The 23,796-nt window shown below is 38.3% G+C and overlaps 1 protein-coding gene across 1 annotated transcript in view; it reads right to left on the bottom strand.

Moving 5' to 3' along the window:
- The window catches only part of PPD1 (Photosystem II reaction center PsbP family protein), a 30,075-nt gene extending 11,309 nt beyond the window's left edge, over positions 1 to 18,766 (bottom strand). Inside the window, exons 1-2 of the mRNA XM_090002571.1 lie at positions 18,542 to 18,766; positions 18,388 to 18,420 (exon numbers count right to left, since the gene is read on the bottom strand). Coding sequence (XP_089858697.1) covers positions 18,388 to 18,420; positions 18,542 to 18,619 — 111 coding nt within the window. The 5' untranslated portion in view covers positions 18,620 to 18,766. The remainder of the gene's footprint in view (positions 1 to 18,387; positions 18,421 to 18,541) is intronic.
- Positions 18,767 to 23,796: the final 5,030 nt, after the last annotated feature.

The following is a 23,796-nucleotide window of genomic DNA, read 5'->3' as shown; positions in this document are numbered from 1 at the left end:
ACACAAAAGTCAATGGTTGAGTGTCTGTTATTGGGATCACCTCCCCAATCAGCATCAGTATATACAATTAAATCAAGAGAAGATAAGGAAGATAAGAAAAGTCCTCGTGAAAGAGAGGACTTGATGTATCTGATAATACGCATGACTGCTCCCATATGAACAGAAGTAGGAGCATGTTGAAATTGACTTGTTGTGTGAACAACATGTGTTATATCTGGTCTGGTAATGGATAGATAGGAAAGTTCCCCGATAAGCTGTCTGTAAGGAGTAGGGTCTGCAAGAAGTTCTCCATCATCAATCTTCATTTTAACATTAACAACTTCTGGAGTGTCAACTTTCTTATCATCAGTAATACCAGACCTGAAAACAATATCAAAAGCAAATTTAGTCTGAGATAATAAATATCCTCTAGGAGAATAAGCAACTTCAATGCCTAAAAAATATCTCAACAAGCCCAAATCAGTCATTTCAAAATGATATTTAAGAAGTGTTTTGATTGTTTCAACTCCCTGTTTATCGCTTCTGGTGATGATCATATCATCCACATAGAGAAGAAGCACAATGATCCCTGTATCAGAATTCTTAATAAACAAAGCAGTGTCAGTTAAACAAAATTGAAAACCAATATTAATCATAACACGACTAAACCTATCATACCAAACTTTTGGTGCTTGTTTAAGTCCATAAAGAGTTTTTTCTAAGTGAAGGACTTTACCCTTAGGAATACTTAGACCAGGAGGGGGTTCCATGTATACTTCTTCAACTAGCTTTCCATTTAAAAAAATATTTTTGACATCCATTTGAAAAATAGACCATTTTTTGATAGAAGTTAAGGCAATTAAGATTCGAACAGTTGTCATACGAGCCACCGGAGCAAAGGTTTCTTCATAATCAATCCCATATTCTTGGGCATAACCTTTGGCTACTAAATGGGCTTTATATCTTTCAAGAGTACCATCACTCTTGGTTTTAATTTTATAAACCCATCGACATCCTATAGTTTTCTTCCCTGGAGGAAGATCTTGAATATTCTATGTAAAAGCCTTTTCAAGTGCATCTAATTAAGCTTTCATGGCTTCTATCCATTTGATATCATTTTTTGCTTGAAAATATGTGGATGGTTCTTCATATGAGTGAATTAGTGCAATAATTGCCCTATATATGGGTGAGAAAGACAAATATGATACAAACTTTCCTGGAGGCCTCGAGACTCGGGATGATTGTCTAGTTGGAATGTTAGAATATTTTTCAAGTGCACATGGAGGATTAGACTCTTGTCGCCTGGAATATTGAATACTAGTATCTCTATGAACTTCATTTTCAACATTAAGATCAATAATTCTTTGATCATCATCAAAGTTATACTCAAGGTCATATTCATCAAATGTTGATGTTAGATCTAGCAAAAAGGAGTACTCAGTGATGTCTTTTAATTTTCTAAAATCAAAGAAGCTCTCCTTTTCAAGAAAGAAAACATTTCTAGACACATATAGTTTATTATTTTTGAAGTCAAAACATCTATAACCTTTCTGGTTTTCAGCATATCCTAAAAAGGCACAGGAAATCACACGGGGGGAAAGTTTATCATTTTTGTCAGTAAATATGAAACATTTACACCCAAATATTCTTAGTCTAGAGTAGTCTGGAGAAATGTTCATAAGTTTTTCAATGAGAGTGATATTTTGTAACGAAGAAGATGGCATCCTATTAATGAGATAGGTGGCAGTTAAGGCAGCTTTTGCCCAAAAGTCTTTCGGGACTTGATTTGCTATTAATAAAGTCCTAGTGGTTTCTATAATATGACGATGTTTTCGTTCTGCCAGTCCATTTTGTTGAGGTGTATAAAGACAAGATCTTTGATGTGTGATGCCATGCAATTTAAGATAATTTTGAAAATTTGTGGATAAAAACTCTCTCCCTGAATCTGTGCGAAAAATAGTAATATCATTTTGAAACTTGTTTTTAACCATATTATGAAAAGTTTTGAAAGTATGAAAATACTTCAGACTTATGTTTGAGAAAGTACATCCACGTATGTCGGGAAATATCATCGACAAAAATAACATAGTAAACAAATCCTCCTTTAGAAATTACTGGTGCAGGACCCCAAACATCCGAGTGTATTAATTCAAGTGGTCTTGAAGAGAAAAAGGTTTTGTTCTGAAATGGTAATCTTTTCATTTTGCCGAGAATACAATCTTTACAATCAAATGATTCAGAGTTACAAAATTTTCCTAGATTTGGAAAATGTTGGATTTTGGCTATATGTGGGTGACCAAGTCTCTTATGCCACAGTTCCAACTCTATTTTTTGAATATTATAACAAAAAGCTTTCTTCGACATTTCTAAAAAATCCATGTAATAGAGTCATCCTTCTCTATGACCTTCCCCAATCAGCTTGTCTGACTAGCGATCCTGTACCCAACAACCATGAGAAAAAAAAGAAATATTACACCCATAATTAGAAATTTGAGATACAGATAAAAGATTTAAATTTAATTTGGGAACATGTCTAATTTCTGGAATAGAAAATTTCTTTGTTTTATAAAATTTTTCAAAATTTCATATTCTTTCTATTTCAAGAGAAGTCCCATCAGCAGTAAAGACCTTTGACACACTTGTTTTATTTTTAACACATTTGGATAGACTTTGATTATTTGGGGTCATATAAAAAGATGCACCAGAGTCAAGGAACCAAGAAATTTTACCTAGATCAGAAAAAGATGAGGTTGTTGCGCCGGTTGAAGCTTCAGATGAGGAAGAGGCACCTTTGATGAGAGGCTAAAGAATCTCCATTAGTTGGGCCAGGGAAACTGGTGCATCCTGATCTTTAGGCTCCGATCCAGCAATTGCAGCTTTTTTTTCTCTCAGCTCCTTAAGTTTGGGACATTGTGGCATGTAGTGTCCCGGTTCATGACAATGATGACAAATAACTTTCTTCTTATCATAGTCACCATTTTGTCGGTTAAAGTGAGGAGGCCTATATGATCGAACATGATTCTCTGGTCTAGACACGGCTAAAACGGAATCATCTTCAATTTTTAAAGAACCTTTCCGGAGACTATTTTCTTCCATTGTTAACTCTTCAATAGTTTCAACAATAGAAGGAATTTTTCCGCGGTGAAGTAGGGCCGATTTAGTGGTATCAAATTCCGTCCTTAATCCAGTGATAAACTGGTAAAAATGTTCAGCATCAAGTTGTTACTGACAAAGCTCGATGTCTTCGGCACAATGCCACTTTGGTTCTAAAAGGGAAAGTTCTTCCCAAAGTTTGGACAACCCATTGTAATATTCACGAATAGTTTTGTTTCCTTGTGTCATCATTCGAACTTTTTCTTGCAGGTTGCACACGTATGCAATATCTTTAAGGGAATACATATTCTTAAGGTATTCCCATGTCTTATCAGCATGATCAAATTTGGCAAGACTTGAGCATTTTTTAATGTCAACGCTATTGATAAGCCATGACATTATCTTCGCATGAGATATTCTTCATTCTTTCCATTTCTTCTCGTATGAGGCAATAGCCTTGATTTTCTCTTCTTCCGATAGAGGGACCTCTTTATCTCTCTCCTTTTTAGTAAGAGATAGCTTAGGTTCCGAATCAGAACCATCCACAATCCCCCGTAGGCCTTTTCCCCATATATGGTGCTTCATGATTGAAGCCCATGTTACATAGTTCGTATCACTTAGTTTCATAGGCATGATGGTGACTTTATCATTGTCATCCATCGATTACAAGGAGATAAAGAATAGGGATAGAAGAGAAACAAGAAGGAAATTTAAAAAGAAAGAAGAAAAAAAACAATACAACAAGATGTGAAATCTTCCCCAATAAAGTGATAAAACACTTTTCTTCAAGTGGCGAACACTTTTGCAAATGGGCACGGAAACCGAGGCAGATTTCCTCAAGATTTAGTACTTTCGCGGCTCTGATACCATGAAATGAAATGGGGATCTTCGAAACACGAGCTTAGATTCACAAGGGCAAGTGTCAAGAATGACACTAAAGCGTAACCCTTAAAAAGGGTATAACTGGAAACAAAATAAAAATAAAAATGTATTCTTTATTGATATGAAAAACCAATGGATTAAGAAGCATTGGAATGAAATACAAGAGGGGCTGCACCCCTTTATATACACAGCTGAAAGAGGACTCAATAGAACTGTTGGACACTTCCAGTCCAACAGCTCTATTTAGAGTTGTTGGAATGTGTTAGTCCAACAGCTCTATTGCTAGTCAAGTCTGGACAGGACTTGACTAGCAACCGTCATTCTAGTTCAAACTAAACTAGATGACATAAAGACAAAAAATAAAAATAAAGGAAAAATTACAAAAAAGAAAGAAATGAAAATTGTATTTATATATATATAAAATTATTATATATATGTACAGTTTTACATTTTAACAACTAGTTGGGTCTCTAACATACTTATCCATCACTCGGCCAGACATAGCTCATGCAGTTCACTCAGTCAGTCAGTTTCAACATGAACCTACAACCGTGCACATGAGTGCAGTCTTAAGAATCATCAGATACATTAAAAATACTATAACTAAGGGAGTTTTTCTTTCCTCTTCTTCATCACTTGATTTAATTGCTTATATTGATGCTGATTGGGAAGAAAATCCCAATTATAGAGTCTCAACTACTGGTTTTTGTGTATTCTTAGGTGACTCTATGATTTCCTGGAAATGCAAAAAGCAGCACAAAGTATCGTTGTCCTCAACAGAAGCGGAATATCGTGCAATGGCTACTACAACCATGGAGCTTATGTGGCTTAGAAGTCTCATCGGTGATATGGGCATAATCATCTCTACACCTTCGAAGATGTGTTGTGACAATAAAAGTGTCATTTACATCGCAAGCAACCACACCTTTCATGAGCGTACTAAACATATTGAGATGGACTGCCACTATGTTCGTGATGAATATCTAAGAGGGACTATAGATTTGTCGTATGTTACATCTGAGTACCAGTTGACGGACTTCTTCACCAAGGCTCTTGCTGCTCCTCGCTTTATGTTCCTTCTCAACAAACTTTCAGTCATGTCCCTGTAAAGCTTGAGGGAGGGTGTTAAAATATATGTACTATATATATATATATATATATATATATATATATATATATACCATCATACCCGACTAAGGGTATTTCTATAATTCTGCCCAATAAGAGCATTTTAGTTTTTTTTATGTTTTTCTTCTTTTTCTTTTTTCTTTATTATTTGTATTTTTCCTTTTTTTTATTAAACATGCATTAAATGCATGTTGCATTGGGGGTCCCAACCAAGAGTCGTTGGACCCCCAACGATCACAAATGTGACCGTTGGGGGCCCAACGACTCCTTGTTGGGCCCCCCAATGCCCACTTCTTCTCTCATTTTCCCCCACTTCCTCTCTCACTCTCTTGTCTATAAATAAAGGGGTAGACTCCTTTGCATTGTAAGGCTTCTTGAAGCCCATTTCTTGCTTTTATAACATTTTTATGTTTGCAAGCCATTTTCGGCTTTTGTGTATGTCCATTGTGGACTTGATCTTTTCATTCTATGTGTGAATGTCCATTATACGACATTGTGTTTATTTCCACGTATTTCATTACAGGAAGAAGAAGGGAAGGAAGAAAAAAAGAAAGAAAGAAAAGGAGAAAAAAGAAAAGAGGAAGGAAGGGGCTGTCGTGCAAGGGAGCTGCCCTGCAACAAGGGGCCATCGTTGGTTGCCTCGTAACAGGGGAAGAAAGAGGGAAGGAAGGAAGAGAAGGGAAGGGAAGGAAGAAAACCTATTTTTGAAATCTCAAGATTTTCCCAAGATTTATTAGAAAACCTATAATATCCCGATATTATACCTCTCTGAGATATAGCCGATACCAATACTTATGACTATGAGTCAGATACACCTGTCTTACGAGTTTAGCCCCAAAAGATTTCACAAGGGGGGACAATGATCTGGCTGGATGCATGTGCTCCAGGTCAAGGTATGACGCTAGCACCCAATTTTCTGATAAGGATGATGCTAATACCCTTAACTAGTATAAAACTATTAAATCCATGACCATGTCCATCCTAAAGTGGCAAATTATGGCATTTTAACAACTTCTACACCCATGATCTAAATGAACTCACAAAAAGATTCTTCTGTGGTGTATTATGTATCAAAGAGTTGGGCATGATCACAAAGCTTGGAGTCAAGACATTTTTACATCTTGTTAAAGTTGGAATTCATTTAATGCGGGTTGGGACTCAACTGAAATTTGATATCCTCTTATTTTTGTGGCATATGTTTAGGACTGTCACATAGGTGCGGATGCGGGTGCGGATGCGACGAAGCGGCACTTTAAAAAAACTTGGGTGCGAGTGTTAAAATACATGTAATTCATATATATATATATATATATATATATATATATATATATATATATATATATATATATATATATATATATATATATATATATATTTATATATATATATAATACCCGATAGGGGTATTTTAGTCATTTCACAAGTACCTGATAGGGGTACTTGTTTTTCCTCTTTTATTTTCCCTTTTATTTTTTGTAAAACATATTTTTTATTTTTATGTTTTTTGCTCACATAAAAGGGGCCCCACCATGTAGTCGATGGGGCCCCACCTGTAGGCCCCCTGTCGGGTCTCCAATGGGCAAGGAGGGAGGTGGGAGGGTGCGGCAGGGGTCGTGCGCCGCCTGCCGCCATCCTGGCGAGGTGACAGAGAGGGAGATGGGAGGGGGAGAAGGAGAAGGTGGAGTGGCGTACCTGGAAGGAGAGGAGGCGAGGTGGTTGGCGGTCGGCGGCGTGCACAGGGAAGGAGGCAGCAGCGTCGGGAGGAGAGGAGGAGGAAGAGAGAAGGGAGGTGTGCCTCCCCTCCCCTCTTGCCCTTCTCTTAAAGACTCGGGGGAGGCGACAATCGGGGAAACCCTCAAGGGGTTTCCTTATTTTGTCGAGGAGGGTGGAGCGGCGTGGGCAGGGCAGGGCGCGGCGCACAGGGGAGAGGATTTGTTTTTAAACAAATCCTCCCTCTGTGTCGGGTTTTTAAAACCCTGGCGAAAACGGGCCCGGGTCGGATCCTGACCCGACCCGGCTCGGGTCCAATATATATATATATATATATATATATATATATATATATATATATATATATATATATATAAATATTTTTTTTTTTGACGTGGGTTTTACAGAAGCTATGAAGCGCATTCTACGCTATTTAAAAGGAACTATAGGAGACAGACTTGTTTAGCGCAAGAACGATAACCTACATAAAGGACATGAACTCATCACTTGTATAGACGCAGATTGGTAGGGGATCCAGATGAGAGACGATCTGTCTCTGGATATTGTGTATATATTGGACACAATTTAGTGTCTTGGAGCAGTAGAAAACAAAAGGCAGCGGCACGATCAAGTACAGAGGTTGAATACAGGTTGATGGCTGCAGGCACGGCAGAAGTTACATGGATTAGACATTTATTGAGTGATCTTGGGGAGACAATTATTCGGTCATCTCTTCTATGCGACAATCAAAGTGCAATAAACATTACGTGTAATCCTATTCAACATAGCAGAATGAAGCACATTGAGATTGATCAACATTTTATACGACAGAAAGTCGAGATGAAAGAGATAAAATTACGTCATGTTCAACAGAAGATCAAGTGGCGGACTTGTTCACCAAAGGGTTAACAGCACATCAATTTTGGCTATTGAAGGGCAAGTTGTACATGCTCCAAAATCATGTACAAGTTGAGGGAGGGTGTTAAAATAGAACATGCACATGGATCTGGTCCAGATCCATACGTATGTTTATTCTTTTAATTATGCAACAAACGTTTTTCTCATTAATGGCACTTATGTAATATAAGTGTTATGGTGTAATATTTTAGTCTCCATTTGTAAAAGCCTTTTAATGATAAGAGATTAGAGCTCGATGGTGTGAAACAGATTAGCTGCCCCAGCCATTGTGTATCTCCCTCTCTCCCTTTTCTCTGCTTTCTGTTTCCTGTGCAGGCTGAACAGATTCCTCACGAATTTTCACCCCCCCCCCTCTTAAATAGACCACGGGGGGGGGGGGGGGCTAGTGGGTCGACATCCAACCCGAATCCGGGTTGGATCCGATCGGATCCAATCTAGATCCAAACTTTTTTTTTTCAAAAACATGAGTTTTACATGAGAGCTGCTTCAGCCCAAAAATATTTACAAACACTTTTAGATATGAGAAGAGTTCTACTGGTTTCTATTATGTGTCGATGCTTTCTTTTGGCCAAACCATTTTGTTATGGTGTTTTAGTACATGACCTTTGATAAAGCATTCCATTTTCTTTTAGATATTGTTGAAAGTCATTAGACATGTATTCACCGCCTGAGTCAGAACGAAAAATAGATATATTAGACTTTAAAAGATGTGTCACTAACCTATAAAGTTTTTTAAAATTCTCAAATACTTTATGTTTATGTTTGAGAAAATATATCCAAGTATAGCAGGAGTAATCATCCACAAAAATAACATAAGTGTATCTTCCTTTAGAAACAAGAGGGACAGAACTCTATACATCATAATGAATTAATTCAAGTGGTTTAGTAGTAGAAAAAGACCTCTCTTGATATGTAATTGATTTCATTTTTGCAAGAATACAATTGGTACAAGAGATTTGTTCATTACAAAAGATTCTCAGACGAGGAATATTGGATAATTTATACATACTAGGATGTCCTAGTCTTTGATGCCACAAAATTTTATCCAATTTTTGAACATTAAGGCAAAAAGGCTTAATAGGAATTTTCAATTGATCCATATAGTATAAGTTTTCTTCTCTATGCCCTTCCCCAATCTGCCTCCCGAACTGGAGATCCTATATTAAGCATTGGTTAGAAGTGAAGGAGACTACATCCATGATCAGTGATTTGAGAAACAGAAAGTAAATTTAAATTTAGTTTGGGAATAAATCTTATTTAAAGAGTACTAAAACTAGGACATTTTTCAAAATTTTCAATTTCATTAATATCAAGAGAGGTTCCATCAGTAGTGTAAACATTTCTTTTACTAGTAGAACTTCTACAATTTGAAAGTATAGATTTATCATATGTCATATAAAATGATGCACCCGAGTCTAAAAGCCAAGGAAGTCATACCTGGAAGAGAAGAGGAGGAGACGGTGGCACCGGTCACAAATTTTCCTTTGATTAGAGGTTAAAAAGCCTTCACGAGTTGAGAAAGAGATAGGTTCGAAATTGATTTATTTGAAGAATCTTGGTCAACTTGTGAAGTACCAACTAAAGCAACATTATTTTTATCTTTGTTCTTGAATTCCGAATAAAATGGTTTAATATGTCCCGGTTCCCCATAGTTATGACAAAAAATACCGTTTTTTTTTCTTTCATCACCTTTTTCTTCATACACACGATTCTTCCCATAGTTATTGTTCTTATAGAAGTGTGAGGGTTTGTATGTATGAGTGTTGACACCGGGTTTTGAAATGGCCAACACATTATCCTTGGCTTATTTTGCTTCATCTTGAGACCTTAATCTAGTCTCTTCCATGCATATTTGAGTTAAAACATCTTGAATAAGAAGAAACTCATCTTGTCTTCTATGTATGATGTCGCTTCTCATTTGCTCAAACTCGGGTCGCAACCCTCGCATAAATTAAAAGAATTGCTCATTGTTTATTTGCTTCTTTCTAGTTTGAGCATCATTTGGGAGTTTCCAAACGGGCTCTAACTTAGCCATTTGATCTCATAACTTCTTTAGAGAGCCAAAGTACTCTCTAATACTCAAGTCTCCTAGTCTATAATTGTGAATCTTGTCTTGAAGCTCTCATCGAAATGCAATATCGCATTGAGTATAATTTTGTTTACTAAAGAGTCATGCTTCATTGGCTCTTTCAAACTCTAAAATTGATCACATGTATCTTCATTCATACTTCTCATAAATAATGAAAGTACCTTGGCACGAGCAATTTTTCATTTCTTCAAAGCCTTCTTATAACCTATAAGAGCTTTTTTTTCTTCTCCTTTAAGAACCTCCTCTCTAATGGTTTCATCATTTTCTTTAATAGATTTTGTGAGGGCGAGTTGTAGTTCTATTGTAGAACCATCAACATACTCCCACAATCCTTTATCAATAAGGATTCTTTTGATGGCAGTAGCCCATGAATTGTAGTTCTTTCCATCAAATTTTATAGAAACTACGGTCACCACTTCTTTTTCGATCATAGAGCCAAATAACATAAAGCAAGAGAGAAGAGAAAGAAAGAAAAAAATACTTGAACAGATTTTCAACTCTTTTTGAAGCACCAATATCTCTATTCATTCATAGGAAGACCATCTTCAAGAAGGTCGGTCGGCACACTTCCCAAAGCAAGGCTCGATCTTCACGAGGCCTCAAAATACGCTTGAGAAAGAGTTGAATAACACAAAAGAGTCGATATGCTCTGATACCATGTCACAAACTGCAATATATGCTTTGGTGTGCCACTTATGGGGCAAGAGAACACTTAGAGAATATGACCACTAATGGGTCAACACAAGAAAACATAAGAATAAGTCACTAAGGGTTGAGAATTACACATAAAAATAATAAATATTATTGGGGAATAATCCCTTGAAGAAGCATTACAAATGAGAGGGGGCTGACCCCATTATATACAAGAGTGAGCTCCTAGAGAGCCGTTGGGACCTACCCAACGGCTAGAAATCTAGCCATTGGTTAGGGTCCAATGACTCTGTTAATTCCCAAAAAAGCCCATGAAGGTTGGGAATTATTACATAAAAAAGAATAAACTAAAAAACAACAAAATATAAATATAAAATACTTATTTCTGTTGTGCATGAGAAAAGATCAAAATACCCCTGAACTCCAAATGTACAGAAATGCATATGTAAACATATATATATATATATATATATATATATATATATATATATATATATATATATATATATATATATATGTTTACATTTAACACTAGTGAGGGATTCATTCAATTTGGTGCCAAGATTTATCGAAAGAGGAGAATTCCCTCAGCGGAGTTGACTTCAGAACTGAGCTGGAATTCTCAAGGATGCGACCAGTGTTGTGAAAAGTGTTGAGGCGTAGCGAGGCGCTCCACCAAAAACCGAGGCGAGGCATAAGCCTCGAGGCGTAAAGTGTAAGCCTCAATTTTTTTTTTGAAAACTTTAAAAAAAATTATAAAAAATATCTAAAAATACAAATAAATAAAGAAATGCTTTATTGATGAAATAACAACCAATAAGAAATAGAAAATCTCAAATAAGTACTAAAAAATATGAGATTAACATATAAAAGTAACTAAAAACTGATTATATAATTGGAAAATATATGAGATTAACCAAAAAACGTTAAAATATACTAAGAAACTTATTACATAACTAAAATAACTGGAAAATATATGAGATTAACCTACAAAAGTTAAACTATACGAGATTATTCAAAAAAATATGAGATAAACATATAAAAGTAACTAAAAAAATGACTACATAACTGGAAAATATATGAGATTAACCAATAAAAGAAAAAATATACTAAGAAACCGTTTACATAACTGGAAAATATACGAAATTAACCAACAAAAGTTAAAATATATGAGATTATTCTAAAAAATATGAGATTAGCATATAAAAGTAACTAAAAAACTGATTACATCACTGGAAAATATATGAGATTAACCAACAAAAGTTAAAATATACTAAGAAACTGATTACATAACTGAAATAACTGGAAAATATATGAGATTAACCTACAAAAGTTAAAATATATGAGATTATTCTAAAAAATATGAGATTAACATATAAAAGTAACTAAAAACTGATTACAAACAACAACAACAACTACGCCTTCGTCCCAAAACAATTGGGGTCGGCGATATGAACCAAAAAAGAAAATCATTCTGGGTCTTCCACATGAATCCTTCTCCTCCAATCATTTTTATCCAATGCCATGTCTTCAGTGAGGTTCAAAGCATTCATATCCTTTCCTATCACCTCCATCCATGTCTTCCTAGGCCTACCCCGATCTCTTTTAACTAATATATTTTCCCATTTCTCCATCCTACTAACTGGAGCATCATTAGGCCTTCGCCAAATATGTTCAAACCACTGTAAACGATTCTCTCTCATCTTATTTTTAATGGGTGCAACGCCTACCTTCTTTCGTATCTCGTTCTGAATCTTATCTTTTATTGTATTTCCACACATCCATCTCAGCATACGCATCTCAGCTACACTCATTTTTTGAATATGATGTCTCTTGGCAGCCCAACATTCTGTATCATATAGTAAAGCGGGCCTAATAGTCATCCTATAAAACTTTCCCTTCAACTGCAATGGCATTCTACGATCGCACAACACTCCAGTTGCACTTTTCCATTTCATCCACCCAACCTTTATCCTATGATTTACATCTCCATCAATTTCTCCATACTTTTGAATGATAGATCCCAAATATTTGAAACAATCATGCACCGGTATTTCTTGCTCACCAAGATTCACTACACTCCCATCACTACTTCGTTGCTTACTAAACCGACATTCCATATATTCTGTCTTACTCTTACTCAACTTAAAACCTCTTGCTTTCAATGTCTGTCTCCATAATTCTAACTTAGCATTAACCCCAGCTCTAGACTCATCAATCAAAACAATATCATCAGCAAACAACATACACCATGGCACATTTTCTTGAATTGATCTCATAAGCTCATCCATCACTATAGCAAATAGGAATGGGCTTAAAGCAGATCCTTGATGTAACCCAACCGTTATAGGAAAATTGGTTGTCACCTCTCCACAAGTGCAGACATTGGTTACTACTCCTTCATACATATCTTTAATTATACTAATGTACTTGAGAGAAACACCTTTCTTCATCATTGTCCACCAGAGAACGTCCCTAGGTACTCTACCGTATGCCTTCTCCAAATCAATAAAAACCATATGCAAATCTTTGTTCCTCTCTCTATTTCTCTCAATAAGTTGTCTAAGAAGATGTATAGCTTCCATAGTTGATCTTCCAGGCATAAAACCAAATTGATTCTCCGATATCATGACAACCTTCCTCAACCTAGACTCAATCACCCTCTCCCAAAGTTTCATAGTATGACTCATGAGTTTTATACCACAATAGTAAGACAAAAATGATTACATAACTAGAAAATATATGAGATTAACCAACAAAAGTTATATATAACTGAAATAACTGAAAAATATGAGATTAACCTACAAAAGTAAAAATATATGAGATTATTCTAAAAAATATGAGATTAACATATAAAAGTAACTAAAAAATTGATTACATAACTGAAAAATATATGAGAATAGCCAACAAAAGTTAAAATATATTAAGAAACTAATTACATGACTGAAATAACTGAAAAATATACGAGATTAACCAACAAAAGTTAAAATAAAGTAATATACTAAGAAACTTATTACATAACTGAAATAACTGGAAAATATATGAGATTAGCCTACAAAAATGTTTTTGATTATGTCTCAGAAGTCTTGTTGTAAAAACTAAAAATAAAAAATTTTTGCGCCTCAGGCTTGCGCCTTGAGGCACAGAGGGCCGCGCCTCAAGGCGAGGCGCACCTTTTGCGCCTCAAGGCGCATTTTTTATAACACTAGAAGCGACACACTCAAGATTGCTAGAAGAAAGTGCTTTGATCGCCAGAACTAGGCCAGTATCCAGTTCGGCAAACTAGAGTGGCAGTTGGCTTTACTTGACACACTGCACATGCTACTTGGCATATGCTTGTGCATCATCGATCCTTCTCTGATGAAGTTGCTATGGATTGATGCTCAGGGACTCCGCTAGGATGTTCTAACAAAGATCACCAGTGAGGGATGGGCAGATGGCCGGAATAAAGCTTGGCTAGGTCAGTTTTTTTTTTCTTATCAAAAAAGAGGAACTGGTGAGTGGTATTAAGCGATTGGCTGAAAGATCGCTCCCAGATGTGACTCGCTGGCCAATTCTCCGACAGAGATTGGTCTACCAGTTGTACTGCAGCTCTAGGAAGCTCAGGGAAACTGATTGCTGGAGGGATTACCTGATCGGTTGGTAATTTCCCAGATGAGGGAGATTGGTTGCTAGTTCTACAATTCCAGCAATAATGGTGCCAAGTGGCACGTTGCTGTAGTAAAGGGCAAGAGAAGCAGTCGTGTTCGGAGAAGAATAGTGAGAAGAGGGAATAGAGGAAGAAGACAAGACTAGGAAAAGATGAAATAGAGAGGAAAAATTCTTTTCATTTCATGATAGTGCCATTTACATTTTTGGTGCCTTTTATAGGCTTACATCGGTATTTAGATCTTTGGATCCTTTTTCTTCAATTATGGTCCAGTTGGACCCAACATCCAAAGCTCTGATGCACAAAGACTAAACTCCCACACTGTGAACTCATATACATGTTGACTCTAGCTATGCACGGTGCATCACTTTGTGTCCAAGTGTCGGACACTGCGTGTCATAAAATAAACAGTTCATCTTTAAGTGTCATAAAAAAAGTTGTGTCCAGCCGTGTCCCATACTGACACCTTGGGTGCCTAGAAGTGTCCATGTACCATAAGTCACAAGCATAAAAGGTAAAGGAAACTGGAAAGAAACATAATGCACGTTTGATGCTGGCATAATCTTGTCTGAAAGCAACCGAGTTTTTGTTGGTATGCATCAAAGAAGTGAACATGTTCCTGTAGTTGATATATGAAATTATGTCACATGCATCACTTTTGGAAAAAGTAAAAGAGGAAAGAAGAATATAAGTGAATGGAAAGAATGATAAGAGAAAACGGAGGGATCAACCGCATGACAGGCTAAGATTTTGAACAATGGATATTAGGATCTTGTAGAGGAAAGAAAAGTACAAGGGAAAAACAAGAATATCACTGAGATGAAGATTGATATGAGAAAGGGGATGGCTGCACTGCATGACAGGCAAAGATTTTAGACAATGATTCTTAAGAATCTTTGTACAGATACAGTTAAGATTACTGTGAAAAAATCAGGAGGAACTCTGCATAAGGAATCAGGGAACATGGCAACCAGGTGAGAGAGGTCAAGAACTGGAGAAAGAAAAAGCTGAGAAAAAAAACAGAAAATGTTTGACACCAAGACTAATGAAGATAGGAAATCTCTTTTGAGAATTCACAAAGTTGCAGGAAGCTAATAGAAATACTGGTCATTTCTTTCTACCAGAGTTACACGTGATTTGCTCTTTATTCATAGAAATGCTTTCATATTCTAATTTTTATGCTAAACTACTGGCTCAAGGTTTTGATGCTATTGTGAAACATTCCATATAATTTTTCATCATATTGCTGAAAGAATTTTGTAGCAAGGCAAAATAAGTTGGCTATCCTAAGCTCTTGCAGACAATCTCTCTCTAGTTACCCTCTCAAATTCAAGGGTCTTTAAATCAGTTTGGTGAATTTTGCTCATTTGTTATTCTTTTCTCCAGATTCATGGAATTCATCAATCAGAAGGTCAAATTTTTCAAAAACCTCTATGTTGATGAGGCTTCCAAGATATGTAACATGCAGACTGTGGTTAGAAATGAGATAAAGGAGCACCTGGAACACCGGAAACAATAATGGAAGACTAAAGAAAACAAGCAACAATTCAGAATCAACAAAGAATTCTAGAAATTAGTGATGAAAGGGTCTAGAAAGTCCAGATTCTAAGTAAATACATCATACACATGTAAAGATGGGTGATGCTTGACTTACTTTAAGAAGAAAAGTGGTTGTGTCATTGTTTTACACTGAGTCAAAAAGATCAAGAAAATTGGTCATGCCATTTTGTACAATGATCCCAAAAGGCTACAAGCTAACTGAGATTTTACTGGAATTTTTTTACATGGATGGCAATTGAGAAATTTCAAGAGATACCTTTTTCTCTTTTCTGCTCTTCCTTTTTTCAATGGTTGAGTTTGGATCATTTTGCTATAAAGTTATGAGGCAAAATGATAAAGCAAGACATGCTATCTGTAGAACACCATAGGGTAAAAAATAACAAACAAATCTTGCATCTATATTCCTTTTATTTAGTCATATTTGCCAACTTAAATTGGAAGGGGGGTTGGTCTTAAGAGACTGGGGGACTCTAATAAAGCCAATATGGCCTATCTGGTGCTTAAAGTGCTTTCGTCTAAATCTCCTTGGGCTTCTTTTACGAGGAGAAAATACTTGGCACTCCAAGAGTATGTGGAATATCAAGACATCAGCCCGAGGGTTTCATGCTTGGAAAACATTATTTGGGGATGGCAAAGTATAGCCAACACGGTTCGGTGGAAGGTGAGAAATGGGTTTCCTGTGTGGTTCTGAACAGATGTGTGGTTGGATGAGAGGATCATTGATCATATTCCTTCAGATCAATATGGTAGGATAGCTTTTGACACTCAACTTACTATCCATGAGGCCACTTCCCTGTACCAGCATCAACATGACGTTAGAGGCCTGGTGCCCCAATGGGTCCCAACGAGAATATCCTCTCTGCATGAAGGACCAGATATGCTAATGTGGAAAGACAAGGAGGCTGCCACAGTGAGAAGGAAATCATTACAGGAGGAGGTAAGGCATAAAGTCAATGGAGAAGCCTTGTGTAAGCTTGTTTGGTCTAAGCACCAACTCCCAAGAGCATGTTGGATGCAGTACTTGGCCTGCAAACAAAGACTTCTCACCTTAGACAGAGTCCAAAGGTTTAGAATATCTGTTGTTAACAGATACCTGCTATGCTGTCAAGCACTAGAATCTAATTAACACTTACTCTTGGAGTGCCAGTATCATGTGAAATCTGGTACTCCGTAAATTTGGAAGGAGGCACCTTCCCCCTGGTAATATTATTAACCTCCTTCAATGGTGGAAGTGGGTTAGATATCAGCAACAATGGATTCGGACTTGCTGGCTCCTAACTTTTCACCTAGTGGTATGTAAATTTTGGTAGCTCAGAAACAGGATCACTCATGGAGGAAGGCATGAAAACTTCACAAGCATAAATCACATCATTTGGTTCTTCTGCCATGAGAACTATCATAAATTGAAGCGGAAAGCTGAAGACAGAAGTTGTTTGCGGTCATGGACTAGATTTGGGGTGATCCTGGACAATGGAGGGCATGCACTCAAGACAGGATTGATGTTCATATTCTTACAGCGACTGTAAAAGGGAGTACCAGAGTTGCTTTTGCTGTAAGACATTCGACAGGACACATCTGTGTCGTGGGAGTTCTGCAGAAAATGTTGGATGAAATTCTCCCTGAGTGTTCCATTTTTTAATTTGTTTTGTCCGACCTTGAAGGAATGGGTGATAATATGACTGTATCTACACCTAACAGATGGTGGATAAACAAAATGAAAGCGATGGTGGAAGGAAAACAAGTTGTGCCTAGGATGTTCCCGCTTGTGCTGTACAGATGTGAATTTTTTGTAAGAAAGACAACCAGATAGAATGGTTGCAAACCTTCTTTTCTGTATAGGTCAGGATGAGGAATGCATCTTGTGGAAAGAGAAACCCTCAAATTGGGATGTACAATTGGATACTCCCTAACTGTACGACTAAGGAGGGGCGCCTTAATCCCCATGAATAAAAAAAAACAATGTGACTTATGGCAGAACCTACAAGGGCGGCTTCTAAATATATCCATGTTTATTTTGTTTTCCTATTTCAGGTGCAAGAGACTAAGCGCGGAAAGCATGTGGTTTATTTATAGAAATATATTTTTAATGAAAAAATCTTAGAGAAAAGAAAGGCAAATGCCAAACAAATACAGTGACGGAGGACATGAAACTTTTGAATAAACAGTCCCAAGAGACAGAAATAAACAGTAGATATGATGCAAACAAATCGGTAGTTCTTTGGGATGATAGATGGTTAAGGAACCTTCAATGTTTAAACTTGACAAAACACAAGTCCGAAGCAAGATGTGCCACTATTGAATATATCAAAACCTGGAACACGTATCTATGGAAGCATAATCTTACAACCCAATGGCAAAGGGGATACCAACAGTTTAGAATCTTTAGATACAATCCAAAATACTCATAATAATAATAATAAGAAGAAGAAGATTTAAGCACAAATGGAAATAAATGCAAGCACACACCTGCTAGATTATGGGCATTTTGTTAAATTTTAACTTAACCACAAGATGTTCACTAGGTACTGTTACCATTAATGGCGTGTGAGGACACAAATTTATCCATAGAAAGGGGTTAAGCTGGGAAATTGCACTTTGTTTCACAATGCAGTGCCATTTTCTGAGCATATCCCCATGTTCTGGAAAAGAAGGTGCATCCAAACACTCCCAAAGGAAGCAACCCATGTCACAAAACTTCAAAGGGAGCCAAAACAGAAGGAATGCATACCGGCGTTTTGCTCGACATAGCAGAACTTTTTGCCTGGACCATACAGATAAAATCAAGGAAAAGAACCACACCCATCAATGAATTCAGCAAAAAATAAGCAAAAGAGGAAGTAAAGGAAGTGGAGTTTTCTGGAATTGGTTTGCTTCTCCGTTACCTGAAGCACCATGTTTCTTCTATCAACAGGAGAAAGAGGAGCACCAACAAGCAAGCAACTTATGACGTGATATGCCATTTCTCACCGTAACCTCCTTCACACCACAGACAGGATACGAATCACACCACACTTTATAACTTTGCAAGCACCATCAATCTGCTCCCATTCGAACCAGCAGCAATTTTCAAAGGATATGTAGCACTCATTTGACTTCAGTAGAAGGATATGACAAGCTTGTTACATGGAAGCGTCCCTTTCTACATCATCAGTAGAAGTGTACACCACGTTCCTCTTGAGAACCGGTGAATTCTCTCTCTCTCTCTCTCTCTCTCTCTCTCTCTCTCTCTCTTTCGTAGATTGCGGATAAGGCCCGGGGAGTTCGACCCAGGGGCCCTCCAAGAGCTCACACAATGTGACCCCACCCGCCCAGTTGCCTCGCCCGACCCAATAACTCTGGATATTGTCGACGAAACTATATTCTATATGTTAGATATCTAGAATTTATGTCTTAAGGGGCGTTTGTTTCATACCATTTCTTATGAGAAGAAGCTCTCTTTCAAGGGAAATGGAGCTTTTTCTTGAAAAAAAGGATGAAACAAACATATCCATAAGAAATATGTGGTGAGACTTACGTAATAATAATAAAAAGCAGCATTCTTGTCAAAATGGGTTCATACCTCCCTCGTTGGGAAGGGATGCAAACGGGTCAGGTTTTGAATCCCAAAATACATTGGGGGAGTCAGGTCAGTTTGGATCCAGGACAGCAAAATTTTGCAAATTGCTCTTTATGAATCCGACCCACTTGCAACCCTACCTTTGGGGGAAGCAGTTTTCCTCCAAAATGGCCCTTTCATCAAAGGAAAGAGGCTTCTTTTGAGTTGGAGCTTAACAAACACCTTTGCATTTATTACGTGGGTCTCACCATAGATTTCTCATAGACATGCTTGTTTTACTGTTTGTTGGAGAGAGGCCTTATTTCTTATGAAAGAGTCCATTCTATAGGAAAGGACATGAAACAAATGCCCCCTAAAGATACATTTGAATGCCTTGACTCTTAGATCCCCTAGTTGAATCCAGCATGAGACTCAATCTAGTGATAGAGTAAACAGATTGAATCTCTAATCCTCTAAAACGAATATCCAATATTCAAATTTTAGTTGAAATTTCACATATCCCTATCCCATGGATGGGGTAGGAGATGGAGGTGAGTGCATCTCCACACTTTATCTTGAACTAAAGTTTGATATTCAAGCAATCAAACACACCTTAAGGTTTAGATCCAATATGGAAAAGATTTCACATACAAATCTATGTCGTTGACTAATGTATGCGTGAACATTTCACTCCAAATCTGGATCTAGATCCAATCCTAAGTTTATACTCAAATTATAGCTAAGAATTTGGCTTTCCAACACAAAATAGGTCCAAGATTAAACCGAATGTGTCCATACTTATAATCCAGTCTTGGGTTCCAAATATAAATGCATTTAGACCTAAATCAATTTCAGGGAGATTCCAGTGCAATTAAAATGTGAACCACCTAGATCCAAATCTAGATGTAATTTTGAATACAACCCAGAACAAAATTGGGCTTCAAATTTGGATTCCTAGGTTCATACCAGTCAGCTTATATATGATCTAATCTTGCTCTCGCAAATTTAGACCTATATTTCGATCCAGATTTGGACTCAACCTGCCATATGTGGGCTCTAACATAAACATATATTCTCCAACTTAGGCTGAATCAGGGTCTGGATATACAAAGGTTTGTAACTGTACCCAACTTGGGCATCCTAATCCAATCTGGAATTTTACCAAAATTTGAACCTGCATACTAGTCAATGAAAAAACAAGATTGGAAGACAAAGTTGTACCCATCATTGATCCAAGCTGGATCCGAATCCAGGCCCACATATGAACCAATTTGGAACTTATTCCAAATTAAAACTAATTCATGTCCAAATTGTAAACACTGAATCGGCACCCTTCCTTGGCACCATAGTCACAAGCATCGATCATGTTTCAAAAATATCATGATTTTTATCAGAATATTTTCAAAAAACAATAAAACCTCATTGAAATCATGATAATTCAAGACATCACCTATTTCATGTTGCAATGTTAACATGTTTGTTATTGTGTTCGTGTTTTTTAAATATTTTTATGCTTTATATGTTAATTTTTTAATCATATAAACTCCAATATTTTACCTTGTTTTTCTTTAGAAGAACCAAAAAATTTAATTCATTGGGAGGCCTTCCATTGCCGAGGAAATTCCAATATTGAGGTCCATGTCATTGTGTGGTTTCTGAGCTCGTCCTTGCTTATTGGACCAAGCTGTGATCTAAATAGGCCCAAGTTTAGATCACAGCGGTGGGCCCAGAATCAAATCCCGCTGGAGCATGAAGGCTGTTGTTGCTTTACCACAGTTGCGGCACACAAGGCTGGATGGTTGTGTCCTCAACCTGGAGTTTTACATTGCAGGGAGGCGGGCCCGTTAAGTGACCCGGTTCTCGGTCAGGTTCCTGCATCATTACAACAACAACTACGCCCTCATCCCAAAAAACAATTGGGGTCGGCGATATGAACCAAAAAAGAAAATCATTCTGGGTCTTCCTGCATCATTACAAAAATAAAAATAAAAATAAAAGTCCAAGTTTAGATCCAGAACTAGATGCAAGACCGAATCTAGACTGATACCATAAATTGGATAGAGATATGGAAGATCCCAAGCAGATCCAAAAATGCATGATAACAATTAACAAACCAGCAAGGAAAAAGACTTCCAATCCTAGCACATAAATAGCCATATTGATGAACAAATTAAATTGCATATCGCAAGCTTTTCTACCATTATTTACAGCAAGCAATGGTAGAAAGTTTATGTTTTCATCCTTACACCTTCAAGACATGATTATATCTGATATAAAGATGAACGATACATGGGAGGGAAACCATGCATGCCTTTGTTCCATGATTTCCATTGCTAGCAGAATATCTTAAAAATTATAAGGTCTAAAACCACGATTAATTATATTGATACTTTATCTTGATAAATAATAAGAGCACATCATGTCAAAGAAGAAAATGGACCTCAAAGGAATCCCAACTCTTCAGCAAATTCTTAATGCTCTCAAGTAGAGGCAACACTGGCAGGTAAGATGTCGTTTATCCGTGCAATAAACGGGCATCGCACCTGCGTTCTGATTTATTTTTCAGCCATCCATTCTGGATACTTTACATGCCAATGATCTAGAGCATCAATGGTTCTGAAAAACTTTTTGAAATCCATCTTGGAAGCCGGCAGATGCCATTCATCTCATGGATGAACGGCACCAAGGAACCTGATGGTTACCACTGACCTGATCCGCTCGCAGTTATAAAGATGCCCCGTCGTGGCAAAATTAATGCATGAAATCATCATGTCACTTTCAAAGTGAAAATGACTTAAATTTATGATGGTTAACATCTACAAAGTAGCGTGGAAGTTTAGGCTCTATTTGGGAGCCATAGCTGAGAGTGGTGATGGAAGATTCACCAAATCCCAATGGTCTCCGTTGATTGGAGTCACGATTTTGGGATGGATGATGGTGTTATAAATGGGTGGATTTCATAAACATCCTCGTTAGGATGTTGCTAAATCCACCAATTTCATCACCGCTGCCACTTAAAGCCATCCATTCTGAACTCTCTCTCTCTCTCTCTCTCTCTCTCTCACACGACACCACATTCTTCCCCCCCGTCTCCTCCTCCAGCCACCGGCTACCGCCGCCGGTGATTATCCGGCCGGTACCACCTCACTCCCCCGTCGGGGCCGCCAACAGGCCGGCGGCACCTAACTCTCTCTGTTTTGTTTTGTTTCCCTGTTTCCGGTGCCACGCTCCCCCTCTTTAGATTTGTTCTCCAGCCATCCCATCCGACCCCGCCCGCCACCACATTCTTTGCCGCCTCACTCCCCCGTCGGTCCGACGAACCCTTCCGCCGAAACACTGATCCCTAGTGGAGGATGGCCACCATATGGCGAGCGAGTCCCCTCTTTCCGTCTTTAGACTCTTAATCCCCTCTTTCCTTGGAGATGGCTGAACCCTTTTGATGTAGCCGTTGCCGACTAGTCCTGGCGGTGGAATCATCTCCCTGTGCACGGCCGCCCTGAGCAGCAACCACCAGCCGACAACCCCAACTCCGCTCCATTTTCTGTTTGCTGCTAACACCAACTCGGCCACACGCGACATCCACCATGCCTGAGCTGCCTCCCTCGGCTCACGATGTCTTGTTCTTCCCCTGATTTTTTTTCCACTGACGATGCACCACCGCTGCCTCCATTCGGCGACCCCACTGTTTTCCTTTTCTTCTCAAACCCAAGTCGATCCTCTCGGTGGGACCTCGTGTTTGCTTGAGCCGTGTAGCCACACATCCAGCGGCTTCAGCCTTCCTCCAGTTTTGGGTTTGGCGAGCAGTGCGGTGCTTATTGCTGCATAACCCGTGGGAGCCACGGTTTCGTTTTTCTCTCTTCTCTCCGGTGCCGAAGGGAAGGCCGATGCTGCCATTCTGAGCCCAGGAACCGTCGACGTTTGCCTCCGGTGGTTTTCCAGTTTCGTCGAACGCTGCAGACTCGAACGGAGGTTGCCCTATCTTGTGCTGCGTTGGTTGGTCGTGCCGATCACCACCGGAGCCCCCGACCCTCGCAGGTGTGCCTCTATCTTGTTTATTTCCTTTTTCAGAGTTTCGTAGGCTCCTTCATCGGTGCCTTTCGTCTTTCGGTTATGCGCCCCTCGTCTAGCCGTTTTTGGGGACTTGCTCCCGATCTCCCATTGAGGGTCAACCAGCGAGCCCTACTTTTCATCAAGGAAGCAGTGAACGATTGGGGTGCAGCTTTTGTGCTTCGCCGATGGGGATTGGATGTCGTCTTGCCTTTCAGACTCAATCGTTGGTTCTTCTCTAAGCTTTCGGAGTCCCTCCGATCATGCCTAGATGTGGGCTCTCTTCGTATTTCAGACATTAGGTTTTTCCTGCGAGCTATTAGACGGGAGCCTCTCGAAGCGTGCTCTGTTAAGGCTTTGCTTGTTTCTCCTTTCTTCATTCGTGAGCTTCCAGAATGGGTTGCTGATCGAGGATGGAAGCAGGTCTCATCTACTTGGCAAAGCTCCTTCCATGCTATTCGTTATAGATCTCAGTTGAGTCGTGCCAGGCCGGGGGATTGGTGGTGTGCTAATTGTTTTTCTTTGAATTTTCATAAACGTTGTGATTGTCATAAG

Source organism: Nuphar pumila, chromosome 4, assembly GCF_984573655.1.
Source record: "Nuphar pumila chromosome 4, dmNupPumi1.hap1.1, whole genome shotgun sequence".
Lineage (NCBI taxonomy): Eukaryota > Viridiplantae > Streptophyta > Magnoliopsida > Nymphaeales > Nymphaeaceae > Nuphar > Nuphar pumila.
The sequence above is the reverse complement of the archived record's forward strand: the minus strand, read 5'-3'. Positions and strand labels throughout refer to the sequence as shown.